Raw genomic sequence first — 21,487 nt, 5'->3', positions numbered from 1 at the left:
CTCCATGAGCCATCCTTTTTGACCAGCACGACATGGGACGCCCAGGGACTTGAAGATGACTCTATGATGTCTTTCGCTAGCATCTTGTCTACTTTTGTTTTGATGATGTGACGCTCTGAAGCTGACACTCGGTAGGGTCTCCGATGGATGGGTGGATTATTGCCTGTATGTATACGATGTCTGACAAGTGACGTCTGGCCTAGGGGACGGTTGTTCAGGTCGAATATATCCTTGTAGGAAAGTAATAGGCTGCACAGCTGTTTAGCCTCTGCAGGAGTGAGATTCGGGGCAATCATTTTCCTAATGTCGTTGTCAGTACATTTGGCAGACCGGAAAGGCTCACAGGAAACATTGACGGCAAAAGTCTCAATGCAACTAACTTCTAAAGCAGTGATTGTAGCTAGGGTGTTATCTTTAGGCAGAATTTGCTTAGCGAGCCCGAAATTCACCACAGGGAGGTACGTGCGATTGTCCGTGACCCTCAGTGTTGTATGCGGGACAGTAACGCTGTGGGTGAGAATGATGGCATTTGTGGGAGCGGAGATGTAATCACCATCGGGAACTGGCGCAGAAGGCGACATTTCGACGTATGTCAACATCTGTGGTGGAGCGTGAACAAAATCAATCAATCTTAGGCTAATTTCGTGTGGTGTTGGAGGAACATTCAGTGGAGGCAGGTCAAGACGCACAGTACTTGAGGAACAATCGATGAGCGCTGAATGGGCGGAGAGGAAGTCTAGGCCTAGGATGAGGTCATGGGGGCATTGGTCAAGCACAGTGAAAAGGACGACAGTATGGCGGCCAGAAATGCTCACATGTGCAGTACACATTCCGACCACGGTCACCGTGCTACCGTCGGCGACTTGTACGAACCGAGTAATGGCAGGCGTAACAATTTTCTCTAAATGGCGGCGTAGGCAGCTGGTCATAATCGATATGTGTGCTCCGGTATCTATGTGGGCTGTGATGGATGTGCCATCAACTTGGACGTCAATTAGGGAGGTTATTTCTCGTAAAGAGCCTCAAAGGAGGATTTTGCAGCGAATCCAACATTGCAGCACCACCTTGAGATGCCACATTGCCTAGCTTTCCTGCTGGGAAGGTCCTGGGTAGGTCGGCGACGGCGAGTGGTAAAGCTGAGGCAGACGTGGCTAGCGACAATGAGGCGAGGGCGAGCGAGCATAGCGGCGAGTCGAGGTAGTAGCGTCGGAATCGTTGTAGAAGCGACGGGGTAAGGAACTTCGGGGCGAACTTGAATTCCGGAAGGAGTTTCGAGGAGGGGACGGCCAGCGGCTCCGGCAGTGATGGGAAATGTGACTGATTCGGCCACAGCAGAAACAGATCCTGTTGTCAGGTGTACGCCAATCCGATGGATTCCTGGTAGTGTAGGAATAACTGACACTGTGAGGTGGACTGTGATAGGATCGAGGCATAGGAGCAGGGCGGGTGTCAGGGCGACTCAAGGAGCAGGTGCTGGGAAGACTCATATTAGCTATTTCCTGGCGAACCACGGACTGGATGAGCGATATTGTCTCAGCGGTGTTGTTCCACGACGTCTGTTGAGGTGAGGCAGGAAATGCTGCCTCGAGTTCGTGGCGTACAATTCGGGTCACATTTTCGCTTGGTGGTGGGGATCTAGATTAGTCGGTGGGGTCGGTACAGGAAGAGATCGCTACAGTATTTGGAAGCCGTGTAAACTGATTGTATATACGGTGACTCTTTGCCTGCTCGAAGCGGCGGCATTCCTTCATGATGGCATCGACAGTCGACAAGTTTCTAAAGACCAGAAGGTTGAATACGTCGTCCGCGATGCCTTTGATAATGTGCCCAACCTTGTCCCCTTCTGGCATGGACGTGTCGATTTTATGACAGTGGGCTAGGACATCCTGAATGTAGGAGACATACGTCTCGGTAGCAGTTTGGGCACGCGTGGTGAGTTGTTGCTTGGCAGCTAGTTGTCGACTGGTCGGATTGCCAAAATTGTTGGACAGCTTTACTTTGAACAAGTCCAAGCTGGTTAGCTCTTCCTTGTGTGTGTAAAACCACATTCGCGGCAGTGTTCCGTCGAGGTAGAGCACGACATTGGCCAGCATTATGGTCGGATCCCACCTGCTCACCTTGCTGACGCGCTCATACATCTTCAACCATTCTTCAACGTCAACACCATCGAGGTCAGTGAACTTGCCAAGGTCTTGTGGCTGAGGTAGAGCAACGTACTAGGTATGTGTAGTAGGCATTGCAGCTGCAGATGCAGTGCCTTCCACTGGAAGCATGGTGTCAGGCTGGGTGAGACGTCCGCTGCGGAGCTCCGTGGCGAAGACGCGTACCCTGCACCTCCACCAAATGTCACGGGTATAAAACTATTTACAAGATGTATTTACAAGGCATATATAAACAGCAGCCAAGAATCCCGAGAGGCTGTTGCCACTTCGTCGTCTTTACCATCGACGACCTTGTCCTCTTTTCCACCGTAACAATATATTTAATCCACGAGTGGCACCTCTCGTTTTGGACCCCTTTATATATATAGTCACCTTCCATCCTCACTGGACAGGTGTTTACCCATACTGCTTGCTATCCCCATTTCAGTATAGTAAACTGTGAATTCTTGCCCTGTATTGGGAAATGGATTTTCTGGGTTCACATGGAATTTTCGACCGGCTCGCCATGGATCTGCTATGCTTAAAAGCACGCCGGCCAGCTGTGTTAGGCCAAAAATGGTCAATACCGAGCACTCGTGATCCTCAAACCACCCCCCTCCCTCCCGCCCCTTTAGCTGTCTCTCTCTCTCTCTCTCTCTCTCTAGAAAAAGAAATTAATAAAGGGGGAGGGGTGTGATTGGTGCGGGCGCTGCGGCTTACGTCAATAGTAGTGAGAAAGAAAGAGCTTGCATAGAGGAAAGTGGCGCTATTTCGGCCAGTTACGATTAGAAGCAAAGCAAAGTTTTTAGCAGAACATATATGGAGATTTGTGATTGGTGGGGGCGCTGCAGCTAACGTGAATTTAGAGTTATTGTATATATATGCTACCAAAGGTACATGCTGTTACTGTATATGCTACCTTTGGGAGCATATACAGTAACTCTACGTCAATTTAGGGTGCCTCGATGTCCTCTTCCCCACCGCGGAGGACATATCGAGGCGAGAAAGAAATGTCTTGCATAGAGGAAGGATGCGCTATTTCGGCCAGTTATAAAGACGGCTTATGATTACTAGCTTTGCGTTCTTCTCTCCGCCATCCCTTGGTGGGTATGTAGCCTATGTAGCGCCAGCACATTCATTTTCACCTGTACTGAGCTTATAAATTTTCTCTATTTCAGGCGAATTGCCTGGGACCAGATGCTTGGACGCTGGACATATGCTGGACATGCCTGGATCTGCATGAAAGAATGCATCGCATATGAACGTCATAAATATCTGTTTTGCCTACCGATGCTAAATCACCTTAATCTCAGCCCTTCATTTGATGCATAGACGTATAAAGAAGTTCACTTTGGTGTGGTGCAATTGAGTTTGGGTTTTGCTTTTCATAAAGCTATCATCATCATTTGTTGAGGCAACAATTGCGTGTTCGCAAGCGGCGGCAAGTCGCACAAGCGACGTTTCAGCGATGTCTCTGTTTAGGAAACCGAACAGAAAATTTCGGCAGAGACTGCATCACAGTGACACCGAAGACGAAGCAGAGGTGACAAATGTTGAGGAGGAAAAGTCGCCGCCTCGAGTGGAGACGCCAGCGGCGGCGGTAGAGGCAGAGGAATCGAAGGCGCCGGCGTCGCTACTTAGTTTCGGCGATGACGACGAAGAGGGTAAGATATTAACAAAGGGCAAAGAAACAATTATTTGGAGCCACAAGAAACGAAAAAATTGAGCTATCTTCACCTGATCACATCCAGCTTTTAAGACAAAAATTTCGTTTAGACTACCGAAAGGAATAGCGAAGGCAATGACAGTTTACGTACGCAGAAACGACTCCTTTTCCTCTCTATTTGTCATTGTTATCTCTGTAACTTAACCGTCTTTTGGGCCACCGTATTTAATGATACGTGCTGTAGGCTGCCAGGATGACATCGCTGACAACGAATATTTCGTCAGCATATTGCTTTCGATGTTTGCGCCATTTGTGCGACGTTTCGTTTGACGCACTTCTTAAGTTACTACAAGGCATTGCTGAATCACATGCATTTCATTTAGGCCTGTACGAATGTTCGAAACTTTCGAATAACGCATCGAATAGTGTCCTATTCGATTCGGTGTTCGAATTGAATATATACTATCCATAAATGCGAATATTTTTTGAATACTTTTCGCATATATCTAGACGTCGTCTGCGTCCAAATAAACATCAAATTGAAGCAAAAGCTTAATTAATTTTAACCCTCGTAGACATAAAACATCAGAGCTTGTGTAGGGGAACAGGGTACATCGCTTAGGTAGCCATACTTTACAGGCTGTGCAGCAATCATTCGCGCACTCTGAAGAACCCTATGCATGCGAAGAAACTACTTGTTTGCTCCTAATGCTCCATTTGTGATTTTAATAAACAACGCTTCATAATGTACTATGTAGGAAAAGAAACTTGCTGAAACCACAGTTCGGCTTCAGTTTCACAATTTTTGAAAATGTATCCTAAAGTGAATAATTAAAATTAGTGAATCTTTTTAATTACTCACCTGAACATTGCCACTTTTGATGCAAGTAATGTCAGCTTTTTAAAGTTTCCACCTAAACAGGCTGAATGTGTTATATGTTGGTGTGTTTATTTTTTAAAATCTGTTATAAGAAAAGACGTTATAAATGTATTCTTTTCAGGTGTAATTAAAGGTGTGCAAATATTCAAAACTTTCGAATAACGAATCAAGTGGTGTCCTATTCGATTCGGTCTTCGAATCATATAGACACTATGCACAGTCCGTAAATGCGAATATTTTTCGAATACTTATTGTATATTTCTAGATGTCATCTGCGCCCAAATAAACATAAAATTGAAGCAAAAGCATAGTCAATTTTCACCCCCATGGGCTTAGAGTTTTTCAGTATAGCACCTAGAGGGAAGTCTGGCACCACCGCCGATGGGAGTTTCCTAAGGGACGCTGTGCCGTCGTGAGAATGACGGTATATGTGTCTGTGAGGCTTGTGTTGGCTGGTGTTGTAAGGGGCTTCGTGTAAAACGTGGATATGGCTACACAAATAACGCATTTCTAAAGTAAAATTTTCATAACATGTTTCCATTCACGCATATTACATCTTCCAGTGAAGTTTACTATTCTACAATGCATAACGAAGCGAAGAAAAGCAAGAACAGACGTCAAACATTTCCAGAGTGAGCATGAGTCTTGTCGTCTATCCTCCAACTTTAGCGGCCCGCTGATACTTTTTACGTTTCATATAATTGTACATGCAACAACAAAATCTCATAGTTGAACAAAACATACTTTTGTGTAACAATAAAGCTAAACAGCTTTTTACATGCTGTTTTAGTAGTAAATTAATCATTGTGACAGACTGAACGGTGCTTGCCTGGCTCTCCGAGAACGATGCCAATCCGAAGTCACAATATACCGGCATTCCCACGCATACCACAGCGCAGCAGCGCCAGATTTCCCTCAAGGTAATATAGTGAGAAACTCCATACTCATGGGCATATATAGTATAGACATAAAACATGAGAGCTTGTGTAGTGTAGCAGGCTACATCACTTAGGTAGCCATATTTTACAGGCTGTGCAGCAATCATTCACACTCTCCGAAGAGCCCTATGCATGTGAATAAACTACTTGTTTGCTCCTAATTCTCAATTTGTGCTTTTTAATAAACAGCACTTCGTAACGTACTATGTAATGAAAGAAACTTGCTAACTTTAAGAATATTGTGATGTGGACATCATATTATATCAGTTGTGATAAAGCCTATTCATTATTCAAAGAAACTATTTGAAAATTATTCGATTTGCTTCTGGCACTATTCGATTCGTATTTGATTCAGTCTCAAGAATCACTATTCACACACCCCCACTACCAATGCATGCCACTTCTGTGTACACATAATTCATATTACCGTGACGCTAACTTGATCGTTATTTTGAACTTTCCTGTTATGCTGAAACGGAAGGCAGAGGAGGAAAGAGGAGGAGAGGATAGCACAACATTGCTTAGTCCTGGTAGAAGATATGATTTCTGTTAAGACTTTACACTGCCTTCATTTAGCGCTTCATTGTGAAGAATTGTGAATTTACGAACACAACATCAAGGAGGCAGCAAGGCATTGTCCTTTGTCTTTGACCATGTTTTTCCGTGCTTGCGGCATCAAATGCTGAATCCACACAGTATGTAAAGCATAGGTCGGCGCACTCACTCATGAGTGCACTCACTCACACTCACTTGCACTCATTTCAAAGGCGTGAGTGCGAGTGTGAGCGGAGGTGAGTGTGAGTGAGTGCCAATGAACGTGAGTGGAGATGAGTTCGAGTGAGTGCCAATACGTGTGAGTGGAGGCGAGCGCCAGTGAATGAATGAACGTGAGTGCCAGTGAGTGTGAGTGGAGGTGAGTGCGAGCGCGAGTGGGCGCTTGTGAGTGTGAGTGGAGGTGAGCATGAACGTGAGTGAGTGCGGGGCCTGGAAAAATAAAGGTGAGTGAGTGTGAGCGAGTATTCTTCCAAACTGCCGACCTATGGCTGGCGTACACTACGGTGCTCTGTTGCTCGATGTTTGCTCACCTGTAGCGAAGTATTAAACCAGTTTGTTTTACATTGTTTCATCTACGTGCCGTTCCCTCCTCGATGATCAACGAGGGGCAAGCTTCGAGCGAACGCTGTTGCAGTTGACAGCCGCTCGAAGTCATGAAGTTATTTAAATATAAAGTGTTAGCAATGGAACGACCAAGTTCATTCCATTCCCTGATTGTTTTAAGGAAATATGAATATTTAAAGGAACTTGAGTTAAAGGTGTATTCATTAGGTGTTCGAGAGCGCTTGTGGCCTGTTGACCTAGAACGATTCAAAGAATTTCGTACGGATGTGTCAATTGTTTTGTCACCATGAATAAATTGAAACAAAAACTTTAGTTGTGCTAGCTTTGTCCTATTTGGCAGTGTTAATAAACCAGCTCTTTTTATTAATTCAGTCGATGAATCCGTTGCCTTGTGTTTATTATAAATGAACCTTATTGCCTTCCTCTGCATCCCCTCTTATGAATTCTTTTGTGTACGTAAATCAAAACATTACATCCGTACTCATACATTTATTGAACAAGCATTTTTGTAGGCCAGCAGGCTTGTATCTGCTCACTCAAGACGAAGATGTTTTCTCAGAAAGATGAGTCGCTTTGGTGCTCAGCATATACATTGACTTCCACGTGAGGTTATGTTGTCAACATGGGTTTCCCATTGGAGAGCGCATGTTAAAGTGACACCTAATATTTACTCTGAAATACACAAGTGAGAGGTGTGTCATTAATAATGTAGGTAAAATCAGATATCTGTTTCTTTCTACTTACTGTTAGCATTACTTGTCTTTGGGAATTTAGGGTCATCTGCCACTCCTGACACCAAGAAAAGGTAAAATTTTGTATATGGTGATCATCATTAGAATTAATTTCGCGGTACAAAAAACAATCGTCAGCGAATAGACGGCTGTTACCATGAAATCGTGAAGACAAATAGTTTATTTATATTAAAAAGAAAACTTGGTCCAAAACACTGCCTTCTCGCACTCCAGATGTAATAGGTGCTAAACTGGAAGCTTCAGTCTGAATATACACGTATTGTGATTGGCAAAGGGTAGCACACTAACTCAAGAGTGCACTCACTCACATTCACTCGCACTCATTTAAAAGGCGTGAGTGCCAGTGAGTGTGAGTGGAGGTGAGCGTGAACGTGAGTGTGTGTGGGGCCTGGAAAAACTATGGAGAGTGAGTGTGAGTGACTATTCTCCCACACTGCTGACCTATAAGGTAAAGTGATAGAAATCAGGTAAAACCTGAAAAAATGTTTATCCCTTCTACGGGGATGCTGCTAGAGAACACTGTTGGAACATTCTATACACAGTGTGCTAATTAGTCATCAAGTGAAATCTACATGGAATTGATGAAATAAGTGGACAATAGTATAATGCCTCTTCCGGGTGAGTGATGCAGGCTGGTATTTGTCCCAACCAAGTCACCTTATGAGATGTGCTAACATTGCATGGGTTCAAATTTTGATATTCATGCTGCCTTTGTTCGTAATAGCAGTTGTTGTAACTGGGACTGTTTACAAGCAGGCTTGACTTCGTTCACTTTAGAGGGCAGATGTATTAGGTTTTTGCTACTATTCAGCATAAGTTTAGAAGATAGTATTATTTGTTGTTGCAGAGACGGAGGTGTTCAAAGTGCGGAAGTCGACATACAGCCGACGCCTGGCCAAACAGCTGGAACGTGACCGCAAGAAGAAGCTTCGCGAGGCAACGAAGGTGGAAGTCAAGCCAGAGCCTGAGCCACTACCTTCTGCGCTTCCTGAAAAGCCCTCTGCGCGTCCTTTTAGTGATGAGCTTGAAATTAAGATTAAGGTAAGCTTGTCAGAAATTATGACCATAGCTCGGACCACCAATACAAAAGGTTTAGTTTGTCTTACTGAGCACGAGGTCGCGGGATCGAATCCCGGCCACGGCGGCCGCATTTCGATGGGGGCGAAATGCGAAAACACCCGTGTGCTTAGATTTAGGTGCACGTTAAAGAACCCCAGGTGGTCAAAATTTCCAGAGTCCTCCACTACGGCGTGCCTCATAATCAGAAAGTGGTTTTGGCACGTAAAACCCCAAATATTATTATTATTATTAGTTTGTCTTATAAAACTGTTCTTGTTTTGTGGCTTCATAATGTAAACCCACATGCAAGCCTCATTTTAACTGTTTGCCGAGAGCAGCTGTGGTAGCCCACAACCTCAACTTCAATTATTTAAAGTAATGCTAAAGAACAACGCTAAATAAGATTGCACTGGTAAAGCATTCTTTCAAACGAAGCATCAGAACAAGAATGTCGGTGTGATGTCAAGCATTTCAAGGTGTTTTCTCATATTTGGTTGGTTATTGTGTAAGAAAAATGCTCCAAGTCACAGTGCACATATGGTTGTCACGGCCTTGTGTCTGATTCAAAGCTTCCATTCATGTCCATTTTTTACTTGAAAGTATTCTAGAAGTTTTGGACACACATTTGCTTGTACTTATTTATGTCTGTCTATCAATCCTGACAAATGTAAGTTGCTGTTGCACAACTTTAACATTTGTCAAGAATAGTGCCTGACTTAACTGCTTCTGTGATGTAAATGATTTACTGCTACCCACTACCAACATGTATACCCTGAACAGGTGCATAAGACATGTCACTAAATAATCAGGTACTGTAGCAACTGAATCTCATTCTCCCCCCAAAATTTTGCATCTAATGGACAGTACATGTACAATTGAGAAGAATCATGCATTCTTTACAAACACTTATTATAATTATGTACTTCACTGCACTTTTCAATATTCTTTGCTTGCTGTGATTTAGAACACATTCAAGATCCTCAACTCTGAAGAAATCAAGGGATCTGAAAGTGAGGAAGAGGAGGAAGGAGAGGGACCTCAGTATCGGCGTCTCAGAAATGTCATCCAAAGTAGGGCTTCCTTCTGTATCATACTTTGCTTGATACCTTCGTCCTCTTCCACTTAGGGTGTATGCAATCCGTGTGCTACCAATGAAAAGATGCTCTGAAAAAATCATTGTGTTAAAAATTGTCTAGTGCCTGTACATTTTGCATTTGTGTGGAATAGTTGTATATGTAGATTAACTTGCATGGTTTGTGGTGTATCACACTTAACTAAAGTGTTGTCTAAAGCCCCTGTTACTGAACATGTCTAATGAAATTGATCTGAGCCACCATTACTCAAAGCTTAGATTGATAAGTTGGTGTTCAACTTTCATGGTATTGGTGATTATTTGAACACCATGAGACAACTTTTACTATTTATCTAATTGTCTTAAATGTGTCCATGTTGTTCTCTCATAATTGTTGCCTAACGATGCTGTCCATTAGGAATAAACCAATTGCCGTAGAACTGCAGCATTAAATTAGCTGTTTTTCATAAGAAATGGTATGACCGCAGTGATCGTGGAAAATGAAGATGCATGAAAATGAGTTTGCCAGGAACTTACGTGGCGTGCTAAATGCAAGCAAAATGGTTTGGTTGACTTTAGCAAACTAGTTGCAATAGTCAATTCTGCTAAGTTATACTAAATAGCTTGGCGAGGCATTTGTCAAGTCTGTGATGGAAAGTGCATTAGTCATTCTTCACTGACGCCTGATCGTGCATTGTATTGATCATGCTTGCAGATTGTGGATAAAAGTATGTTGTTGCTATTCTTGATGGCAGGTGGTGTGATTCCCGATGCGGCTACTATCTATGCTTTGAAAAAGCGAAGACAAATGGCGCGCGAGATGGGTGACTTTATTCCCCTGGAGCAGGAGGACCAAAAAGGACGGTGAGCCAACGCCATGCCATAATTTAAAGAAGCCTCATGTGGATTATCAGAGCTCACATTGCTAGTGTCACATTTGCATTTCAATCATGCTAATTCCACGAAATAGAGAAAATAGCTAAGTTATAAAGGGGTACTGATGCTTATTTTTGAAGCTTTAGAAACTCTAGGATATACTTCTTGAGCATAAAAGGATGACTCTTAATGAGTGTGAAGACTTTCAAGATACTAATTTAATACTTAAGTTGGTCTCAAAATGCCACATCTGGCGTCATTAACAATATTGAGTGTCATGACACAAAGCAAAATATGCTATCATTGTGGAGCAACAAGGCTAGGCATGATGAAATTCATATAAAAAATATATAAACATGAGTGCTATGCACATTTCTTGTGGCTGTGCCTGTGTGTGGCATCTGTAGCGATGGCAGAAATGAAGCAGGCCATTGTGTCACGACGTCGTGAAGTATCCACTTACAGGGTGCCAAAACTAAAACTACTAATTCATAGAAACAAATATTACAGTAAATTGTTTAGTGTCCCCTGATATTTGCAAGTATTCTTTTCCAGGTTTTAGAGGGCTTGCAACTTCATTTAAGGACAGAAAAAATAAAAGACCGGTCGAAAATCTTCTGTCACAATTTCTTGATTAGGAACGCCAATGCTGACACGTTACGAGCTCTATTACATAGTGCCCACACAATCAGCATGCATTTTGTAATGATTCTCAGTCAATAAACCTTTGTAAACAGAGTCTGTTGACAGCCACAGTTTTCGTTTGCACCTGCACAGCTTGTTCTGCTCAGTCACAAAGCAGCACTGTATGTTTCTGAGGTGTGGCAATATCCTATGAACTGCAGTGCTGGTGAGGAGGAAGACCAGAGTGAAGACGAGGAGGGTCGCATCAACTTTACAGTGAACACAGCCGCCATAGAGAAGCAGCGTGCCAGGGAGGCGCTTATTCAAGCGCAGGAAGGTCAGTATGTGTGCACCTTCGTTACTGTTAGCTTTTGAGGTCAGTTTTGTCTTCAGTGGATCACACTATGTATCTGCATAGATGTGTGCATGCATGTGCAATGCATATATGCATTGCAGCATGACAATTGTAAACGTGTGGGCTTGTTCATTTAGGAGCAGAATAAATTACTTGTGCGTCATCATTTTTACAGCTTGTCCTTGTGCTTCAGCACTGAATTTTCTGCTAGTGGCTGACTTCAGTGGAGCAGTTGCGAATGTATGACTGATTGACTGATCGGTTGATTGATTGCTTGCTCAATTTATTTATTAATTTTAATGGTCAAAGGAAAGACTGAGGTTATGAGAGATGCTGTAGTAGAGGTTTCTAAGTTAACTTTCACAGCATAGCGTTCCTTAATGTAAACCTAAACCTGTACACTCAAGCGGTTTGTTTTTTGAATTTTGCTTTCATCAAAATGTGGCATCTACAGCTTGGAATTGAACCTGCGACCTTGGACTTAGCAGCAAAACGCTATAGTCACTGGGCAGCTGCAGTGGGGAGTAGTCAATGTATGTACCACGAATGGTTTACGCATTGTATTATTTCCAGTATTCTCATTCTGCAAAGCAAACTAAAGGTGATTGTTCGCGGGTATGATTGTGCAAAAAAATGTGGGGGGAGGGAGGGGGACAATATTACTTGAATTAAAACTTTGATTTAGCCGAGTTAGTTCCTAGCTATTCAAAAGGTGCAGCACCACTGAGACAGACACAAAGAAACACAAAACTACATCACGAGTGCTGTGATGTGGCTTTGTGTTTCTTTGTGTCTGTCTCAGTCGCGCTGCGCCTTTTGAATTTAATGCTTTCGCATTTAAGGGGGGACGCGGGTTTTACATCGCGAAAAAAGAAAAAAGAAAAAATCGATCTTTTGAAAATCACATTTTCAGTTTCTATAACCCTTTTTCTATCTGATACCCAAATATCATCCCTTGTAAACCACCAAGAAGTGCTCTAAAAAATTCGTTTTATTAGCCATGGTGGCGAAAAATCTCGCGGAAATCAAGAAAGAACAGCGTTTTTCACGCCACAATATCTCCGGAACGGCACGACCGAGCGCCGCCATCTTGCTCTCGTTAGAAAGCGCATTTCTCCGTCTTCAAATTTGCCGCTTCAGCGATCTCCTCCATACAGAAACAAGCGCACAAAAAGCAAATGATTGAAGGTCGTGCCGGAGTCTGCGATTGGCCGCGCCCGCCACGTGACTTCAGCGCGGTTCGCCATTGGTCCGGCGCTCGCGTCGTCTGCTCGGCTCTTTTCACCTCGCGAGTTTGATGTCTCCACTCTCCGTAATCTCGACGTGTCAAAACGGGCGCTACGCGGACATCGCACTAGCGTGGCCGATCCCTACGCTTGTGGACGTTTCAGACTCGCGGCTAAGCATTCCGAGCATCGGCGACGCGGACTTCGCGACCAAGATTCACGCGCGGAATCCTCGGACATGCGGCTAAGCCTTTCAGCACTCGGTGTTTCGAATTCGTAACAAATTCGTATCGCGCACGCAATCCTCGGAAACGCGGCTAAACATCTCGCGCATAGGAAGTCTCCGACTCGGCGATCATGCACATCGCGCACGGACTTCTCGGACCGTCACCTAATCATTTTGTGCATCGGCGCCTCCGACTGCGCGAACAAGCGCATCGAGGGTCGACTCCTCGAGCCCGCGGCTAGGAATTTCGCGCGTCGGCACCCCGGACTGCGCGAATAAGCGCATCGAGGGTCGACTCCTCGAGCCCGCTACTAGGCATTTCGCGCGTCGGCATCTTGAACTAAGCGACTAAGCACATCGCGCGTCGGCTCCTTGTATCTGCAGCTGTGAATTTCGCACATCGGCACTTCGGACTCGCAACGAAGCACATTGCGCGTTCACTCTATTATCATATTGTCACGATAGCTCGTAACAATATCTATCATACCACCCCTTCATAAAGAGAACCTCATCATGAGCTCTGTGCACTAGGCCCCTTGGGCTGGCACACACCTGGCTGCAGAAGTGATCGAGGCATCATACAAAAGTAAAATTCTGGAAAGCACCTAGCAGCTGCATATCTATCACTGGCTCTCTGATCCTAAGTTCCACAGCCACTTTCAGGTGAAGATGACTTGGAAGGCTACTTACACTCAGAGCCTTCATTCAGTAACATGGTCAATTCTACTAAATGAAAAAAAAAAAATGCCTCACTGATTGTAATGGAGACTGCTATCAATCAGGCAGCCTGCATGTACAACACTGGAACTATATTCATGCCCACACAGAGTTCTACACTTCAGTTTGAAACCCAGGCACCTTGCCCTTTGTAGAGCATGGTGCCTAATAAAGTTTCTTGTGCTAGTGGCCAGTGTGATATTATTTTGAGAGTGTGCAGTCACACATTTAGTATGGCCATTCTTACAAAACATAGAGCTTCAAAATGGTGCCATTTGTATTGCTGTACATTCACTTCAGCAAAAGCTACATTTGTTTGAAACTTCAAATGCGTTTATTTCAGTTCTATGTTTTTGCACACTGTACTCCGCCTTACGGGTGTTTTTTCTGGGTTGTTTTTGGCCAAAAATGACAAGGGTGGTATCATCTTGTTCGTATTGAAATGATCTGGGGGGTGATGCTATTTTTATTACTCTTGCACCGCCATGAAAATTACATTCAGGTATAGTAATCGCTGCTAATTAGAAAAAAATGTTCATAATAAATGCAAGATTGTTTTCTTCTCCACAAAATGCTTCCAAATGAATAAAAATAGCATCACCCCCCTACAGTAGGTCTTTAGCAATGGTGTCATGCATTTAGTTTTTGGTTTAGCAAGACGGAATCATCAAAAAGCCCCGTAACGAGTTTGAAATTAATTTGACTTCAGACCTCAATATTTTTTGAACTGCTACAGCTATCAAAAATCTAATTACAGATCTGAAATCACCACGAAAAATTACCCCAGACAGTGGAGTTTATTAAAGATTCAACCAAAAATAAGAAAAACATTTTTAGGACCCATGTCCCCCCTTAATGGATCAAACTGCAACCGAACCGAAAAGGAAAGAAACATTATTTTTGCATGTTGGAACTAAAACCGAATGTTACAATTTCTTTCTATTTCATCCTGGAACAAAGCTGAAAAGAAGAAAAAAAGAAAATTCATTGATGATTAAAATACTCCCTAATATGAAATTTGAGCGCAGCACTATACGTGTTTTGATTTCACATGTCAATATTTTGTATTATGATTATGTTAGTACATAGTTTATATTAGGAAAGGAACGTTGTGAGTAGCGCACTTTGTTTCCATACAGACGACACATGCTACTCTGGTGCAATATTGTAGCCATCATCTTGTGTGGCTCTACACTTTTCTTCTCACGCTTTGGTTCCACCAACGACAAGAGCGGCCCTTCGTCGCAGGGAAATAGTGCCACCAGTGCCAGCGGCGACAACACCCAAGGGAGCGTCACATTGAGCCTTACTCGTAGCTGCTCGCCATCGCCCCTTGCAGGAGCAGTAATACAGGTTACACGCGCTGGTACCGTGGACTGACCTCGGCAGCTTATGCCGCAGACAAGCATAGCTCTGCCTGCCTCCCCCCCCCCCCCCCCCCCCCCATCGGAAGCGCAGATGACATTTCCCACATGGCGGTGGATGCTGTGGTCGCCGGCAATTCAGCATATGCACAGGCCATTTTCCCTCCGCTTCTTCTCGCGCGCTCTTCTTTCATTTACCACTGCGCTTCACATTTGCTTTTATCTTTTGCCTGTGCTCGTTCACTCGGTTACGAGGTATAATGCTTTGAGGCACGCTGACACTTAACGCAAGAACGGGCAGCTTAAGAGCTGTGCTCTAAAATGGTTTTTGGCTCACGTTGGCCACCTAATCTGAAACTTTTCATCCATGCATTTCTGGACTTTTCGCTCAACCATGCTACCTCATTTGTAAATGCACTCAAACTTGCTGTCATTTTAGATGAAGCAGTGCCACAGTGCGGTTCTCAACTAGTCATATTGAGAGGCAGGCATCTTAGTAATTAGTGAATGTCAAACACTTCTCTGGTGATGGGAAACCTATATATAATCCCTGATAAGAATAGTTCTTAGCTGGATGTCAACTGAAGTAATTACCATAGAAATGACATATTGTTTGCCACATATCGCTTTCTAGGTGAGCCTACACAATGTGATATTAAAAAGATACTTCTGCCCTGAAGAACAGCATGAATGTCTTTTTAAAAGCGAACCTTGACGGGTTTTGTGGCTGTGGCCTGGCTGTTCTCTTGCCAAATAGGCCAACCAATCACAGCAGGGTATGCGTCCAGTGTGTGCCGCTGGGTTCCTTATGCTACCACCGGATGGCACTTGCCTCCACGGCAACGGCAGTGTTGGCTGTGCAAGGGTTAGAAAAAAAAAAAAAACAGAAAGCTCACCTTTGCTCATCCGTGGCTGCACAGTAATGAGGAAGTAAACGCTTCTTGCAGGTAGAATGTATTTTAATTGTGCTTCGTATGTATGCGCGTACTGCCGTTCGAGGTGTCCATCGTGTTTGCAAGTAGTCAGCGACTCCGTTTCACATAAGGCTTGGTATAATTTCTGTTTGGCCGTGCTTGTGTGTGTGTGTGCACGCGTGCGTGTGCGTGCGTGCCTGCGTGCATGTATTCATTTTTAAACTCATTATAATACACTCACATAAAGCTTCGCTGTATATAGATTTTAACTCGTTGGATCAGCTGCATTTTCTTTTAGTATTAAAGCACTGTTGAGTTTTTGAACAAAATACATTAAAGCTGTTTCCCTTTAATTATACTTAGGTTATGTAAAGAACATAAACTGGTTCTAACCGGTTTGAACTGTTATTTGCTTGTCTGGAGTTGAACTGGAACTGAATTTTTATGCTGAACTGGAACAGAAAAACTTTGCGGTTCAACATTCCGGTCAGATCAATTGGCTTTCCTTTGCTGCAGTAGAGCTTTTGTAAGGATGGTAAAACTGTGGTGACGACTGCTACCTTTGCAGAGCAAAGTGGTGACGAAGTGGCTCGCGAGGATGTTGCCGAGTTGGAGCGCTGGGAGCAGGAGCAGATGAAGAAGGGCGTCAGCACTGCACCAGTAAGTGCAGATCCTCATTAGTTATGTTATATTGGCTCAAGTTTATTAATGTTCTGTGACACAGGGCAGTGTTTGAACCACTAGCACTTCTGCAGGTCTTATCTGCAAGGAAAAAGACATGTGGTAAATGTTCTTATCACATTTTGAGTTGTCTTAGGCGAGACTAACATTTTAAATGCCAAGTTTTAAAACTCTTTAATGCTGTTTGAATTAAAATGACTCAAAATTTATAATTTAGAAGTGTCTATTGTGAAGAAATACCATAAATAAGGTTGCTTAGGTCTCTGTTTTCATCCTACTGAGCACCTAGCTGCTGGCCCAACATAGTATTTACATTTAGAATAAATTAGCCTCTACGGAGCTAGAACCCTCAATCATTGCTTTCATTTAATGAGAACTAGAACCTGCGGAGATATTCTTGTCCCAAAGCTGAACAACAAAGTAGTTGCTTGTTCCTTTGCTCCAGGAACTGCAGGTGTCACTAAGTGTTGTAATTCACTTTTCAATATACCTGTCCCAGTGGCTTAGCTTCTTTGGTGTTGCGCTGCTAACCCTAAGGCCGCGGGATCAAATCCCAGCTGTAACGGCCGATATTTGAAGGGGGCAATATGCAAGAAGGCCCATGTCTCGTGCATTGGGGGCACGTCAAAGATGTCCTGGTGGTCAAAATTAATCCGGAGTCACATTATGGTCTGGGAGCTTAATACCCCAGAATGTAATTGCCACCTTGGTTCTAATCTTCCTCTTTCATGCTGTAATGGAATACAAGTTGATCTCCTTCAATTTATATCTAGGTAAGCCCGAACTTTTTACTTTACAGAAACAAATGATTAACTTTGTATGCGTGTGCATGTTTTTCAGTCTGATCACCACTTATCTGAATAATTGCTATCTGTTTCAGTAGCACTTTAATGCAGTTCTTATCAAGATGGCAGGTGCAGGTTCCATAAAAAAGTTAAAATAAGAAAGACACCTTGCATCAATTTTCTCAGCTGTCCCGTAACCACCACAATGACATAATTCTTAACTTCTGGTAGTTGCCTAGATGCAGCTCTGTTAATATCAATAGAACCGTTATGAAAGCTTGAGCAAGGAGAAAGTGTGATGAGAGAAAATTTCTTTAGTACTGTAAAACTTGCAATGCCTTCTCATTACCATTTATGCCTTGAGCAATGAATTTTCACTTGGTGGTCACTTACTTAGGGGTCAAGTGTACTGTTGAATAAAATGGCCACGATAGGAGGGCAGAAAATAAACTGCCTCTTGCATTTCTTCAGTATAAGATGCCCACACGCACATACAAAACAATGCAAAAACAGAAAGCTTCATCCATTCATCATGCATGTGAATATGAATAAAGCAGCACGAAGAAAGACAGATGCAACATGTTTCATTTGGGATGAACACACCCTCAATTAGCTCGATGCCATGCCGCATTGTCTTTGGTGTGTCCAACAGTGTGTTAAGGTGCTGGCGTAAATGTATGCAGGTTGCAGCAGTCCCGACACCAGAGGAACCCTGTATTGTGCCAGCATACTTCACAGAGCAGCCGGTCCCTTTGTTAATCCAGGACCGGCAGAACCTCAGCTCGCAGGCTGTCCTTGAGCGGATCACAGATCGGTGAGGGGCCCTGTCAGAAATTTTGTTTCTTGTGGCCACATTTGCACGTACAAGAAAATCAAATAGAACAAACCAGGCAAGGAGCACGAACTCTGTTGTCCGCTTATTTCACATATATCCTGCACATCTGTCTAGTCATTTAGAGCACTTCATATTCTTCACCTGGTTCTGCATTCCATACAATACCTAGGAGTAATTCTACTAGTATTCTCATAGAGTTTCATACTTGCAGTTCTGATGTTATGAGAAAGCTTTGCTTTCTTTGTTAATGTAGTACAGGCAGCGATAGCTGTTATGGACTGTCACTGTTAAAGGCAATATTAGTGTAATTGAAATCAGCCACCCAGGCTTTTGCATAAGGTGCAATGGTGTTGCTAGGCATGCACGCGTTAATCACATGCCTGTCATGAGGTTATCACAAGCTTATTGCAAAATGCATAAGGGTTGATAAGGGGTGGCAGCTATCGCTGCTGCTATGCTTAGCATTTGGAGTGGGTTGTGGGCTTTCTAGTGATTCATTTGCACAAGAACTTGTATAAAATAAACCACAGTATTTCGGAAGAGAGATTGGCAACAATTTTGTTTCTTGTGCCAAGGTTCGAAAATGTGTGGTTGCACTTCCAGGCTCAATACAGTCCGTGAAATGCTGGCTCTGCATCGGCGGCAGAAAACGCAGGCGCTGACTGACCTGGAGGTGTCAGCAGAAGCCTCTGCGCAGCTTCGTGAGGAGCAGCCACAGTTGGAAACAAACTTCCGCTTCTTCCAGGAGATGCGGTCATATGCTGCTGATCTTATTGAATGCCTTGATGCCAAGGTGGGTGGGCACCTATAGTGATCTTATTCATTCGTACTGTGAGACCCAGTGACATAGACAGTGCGGATAGGTAATGTTACGTGATTACTAGGCTGTACAACTCGCCAATTACTGTAATGTTCCAAATAGTTAAAACTCAATATACTGAGCTTAAATATAATGAAATTCTTGATATAATGAAGTATTTAGCTTTTCAAAGCCTCTTGTCCATAGAACACCATGTATTTAAAACCTCAGTATAACGAAGTGCATTTGCATGTGATTTCAATATAACTAAATTTCACTGCTGCAGCAGAGCAATGCCGGGCAATAAATACAAACTTCCACTGATGCAGGTCATTAAATTATTGAATTACAAGCGGCTGTTTGCAAATGCACCTCTGAAATCGCAAGCTGCGCGCAATGCGACAAGAGCAACCACCAAAATGGAGCCGCTTCATGTTCTGTATAAAGTTCAAGTGTGACAACATCCTATTGTGCATCACACACTGTGTGCTTTTAGGTGCGAGTGAAAGTGTGCGAAGGTGAGACAAGAAAGATGGTGGCTTCGCGAGTCCCGCCTGCCCGCGCTAGCAAAGGCAAAGAAAGGGAGGGGAGTCAGCTTACGATTATGTTATCAAGTGCACGCGAGGGGGTGGGTGGGGGTGTAGTGGAGGTTAAGTTGGCGTACAGCTCGATTTCTGGCACGTGTCTTGGCCGTGGCTGTGCACGACTGTAAGCGTGGCTGAGCGTATACACAGCCGCACACCCTGCTTTATAGGTAATCTGCCACGTGTGCGAAGAGTGGGCATGCCAAGATGGCATGGCACCATATAAACTGTCTTACCGCGCTTTTAGTATCGGAGGCTGTGTGATCACGAGTTTCAGTGACCTGTTGGAGCAAGAGGCAGACGAAGCATTCACTTCCCTCTGCCGGCGCTTTTCCTGATAGTGTCGTCCCAGTGCGGACAACGTCATCAGCCACAGGGTGAAGTGCAGGCGAAAGCGGGGCTGTCTTGGCTTAATTCGTACCACCGAGAAGATATCGATGCATGTGGCATGAAACCGCATCATTCGTCGCGGACTCATAAATTTATCAAAATGAATTATTTTTCCATTCAAATTTGCTTTTTTTGATTGCCTGATAATTCGGAAAATTCTGCGACACCTTTTCGTGTTAGAAAAAATCGATCGGTGACTGTATACATTTGCATAAGAGGATGAATTTCAATAGAACAGAATTTCACATAACGAAGCGAACTGCCGATTTTACCGACTTTGTTATATTGAGTTTTAACAGTATAACGAAGTTTGTAAAATCGGCAATTTGCTTCTTTGATATGATGATATCTACTTGAAACTGCAACATCTATCAGCAGTAGTTGTGAAAGTACAAGATTATATTTCATGGGATTGTGTAAAAAATGCTTAAAGTGTAATAATTTTTTTCTAATGCTCCAGTAGTTGTACATGCTGTTTGGATAAATATTGGCAGTCTGCGGTCTACAGCAAGCTAAATAAGCTACATCCCGATGCTGTTTGTCAAAATTTTACACACAAAAAGTGCCTGCAAAATTTACTATATTTTGCCATTGTTTAGGACATACCTAAAAAAATATAACAGCTACACGAAAACTAATGACATATTTAAAATCTATATAATATACTCTATGAATGGCAATATTTTTCAAATATCTAGCAAAAAATAATCAAAGAGAAGTTGTTTTGAAGAGCATCTCCTCTTAAACAATACTTTACTAGCATAATTCGCATTAATGTTGGTCTATAGGGCCTTTTATGTCAGTTACGTCTGGTATGTGGTTCTGGTCATTCATTGCGATAAAACTGAGCTGAAGTGTTTGGCTGGTGATGCACACAGAAAAGAGTTTCCTAAACAATAACTTCACTAGCATAATTTGAATGTTGGTCTATAGGACCCTTTTATGGGTCCTTTTTTTTGGGTCCTATTTTATGGGTCAGTCACGTCTGGTATTTATTGCAGTAAAAACTGAGGTGAAGTGTTTGGCTGGCGATGCACACAGAAAAGAGTTTGGTGCATTGGCTGATTGTGGCCCTTTATTACTTGTTGCAGACACCCGTGATCTTGGCCCTGGAGGGACGCATGATGTCGCTGTTTTGTCAGCGCAGTGAGAAGCTTGTACAGCGTCGGCACCAGGACATAAAAGACCAGGCTGAAGAATGCAACCTTGCAGGTGGCGTTCTTTAAAATCATCAGTTGTCCCACTCTCTTTCTTCAGGGGAATGCATATGTGTATGATAGATGAGGCAAAAGCTTTGCGGACCATGGGAGCTGAATAAAGCTTAATACCCCTACAGCCTAGGCATGCATCCTGGGATTGAGAGACACACTTTGCATTGGTATGTGCAGCCATAGCCTACTGCATTTTTTCTGTCACTGCTGTTGATGGAGGATGAACTACTTTTGCCAGGTGCTGCTGTTGCTCCATGCTCACTCCTTTGTTTC

The 21,487-nt window shown here is 43.4% G+C and overlaps 2 protein-coding genes across 5 annotated transcripts in view; one reads left to right on the top strand and one right to left on the bottom strand.

The window, feature by feature from the left end:
• The first annotated feature begins 3,319 nt into the window (after positions 1-3,319).
• LOC142585855 (PAX3- and PAX7-binding protein 1) overlaps positions 3,320-21,487 on the top strand; it is a 48,958-nt gene continuing 30,790 nt past the window's right edge. The window contains exons 1-9 of the mRNA XM_075696915.1: positions 3,320-3,805; positions 8,344-8,537; positions 9,520-9,625; positions 10,383-10,491; positions 11,349-11,464; positions 16,498-16,589; positions 18,079-18,209; positions 18,834-19,023; positions 21,095-21,215. Coding sequence (XP_075553030.1) covers positions 3,610-3,805; positions 8,344-8,537; positions 9,520-9,625; positions 10,383-10,491; positions 11,349-11,464; positions 16,498-16,589; positions 18,079-18,209; positions 18,834-19,023; positions 21,095-21,215 — 1,255 coding nt within the window. The 5' untranslated portion in view covers positions 3,320-3,609. The remainder of the gene's footprint in view (positions 3,806-8,343; positions 8,538-9,519; positions 9,626-10,382; positions 10,492-11,348; positions 11,465-16,497; positions 16,590-18,078; positions 18,210-18,833; positions 19,024-21,094; positions 21,216-21,487) is intronic.
• The window catches only part of LOC142585856 (uncharacterized), a 38,355-nt gene continuing 33,441 nt past the window's right edge, over positions 16,574-21,487 (bottom strand). Inside the window, exons 1-2 of one of the 4 annotated variants that reach the window (XR_012829140.1) lie at positions 17,999-18,135; positions 16,574-16,691 (exon numbers count right to left, since the gene is read on the bottom strand). Coding sequence is in view for 1 of the 4 variants with exons in the window: in XM_075696916.1 (XP_075553031.1) it covers positions 16,576-16,691 (116 nt within the window). In the remaining 3 variants the exon portion in view is untranslated. Of the gene's footprint in view, positions 16,692-17,998; positions 18,136-21,487 lie in introns of those variants that run through there. The other 3 variants (XR_012829141.1, XM_075696916.1, XR_012829142.1) reach the window with 3 other exon arrangements.

This window comes from Dermacentor variabilis, chromosome 6 (assembly GCF_050947875.1).
Source record: "Dermacentor variabilis isolate Ectoservices chromosome 6, ASM5094787v1, whole genome shotgun sequence".
Classification (NCBI taxonomy): Eukaryota; Metazoa; Arthropoda; class Arachnida; order Ixodida; family Ixodidae; genus Dermacentor; species Dermacentor variabilis.
Note: the sequence above shows the minus strand (reverse complement) of the source record. Positions and strands in the feature narration are given on the sequence as shown.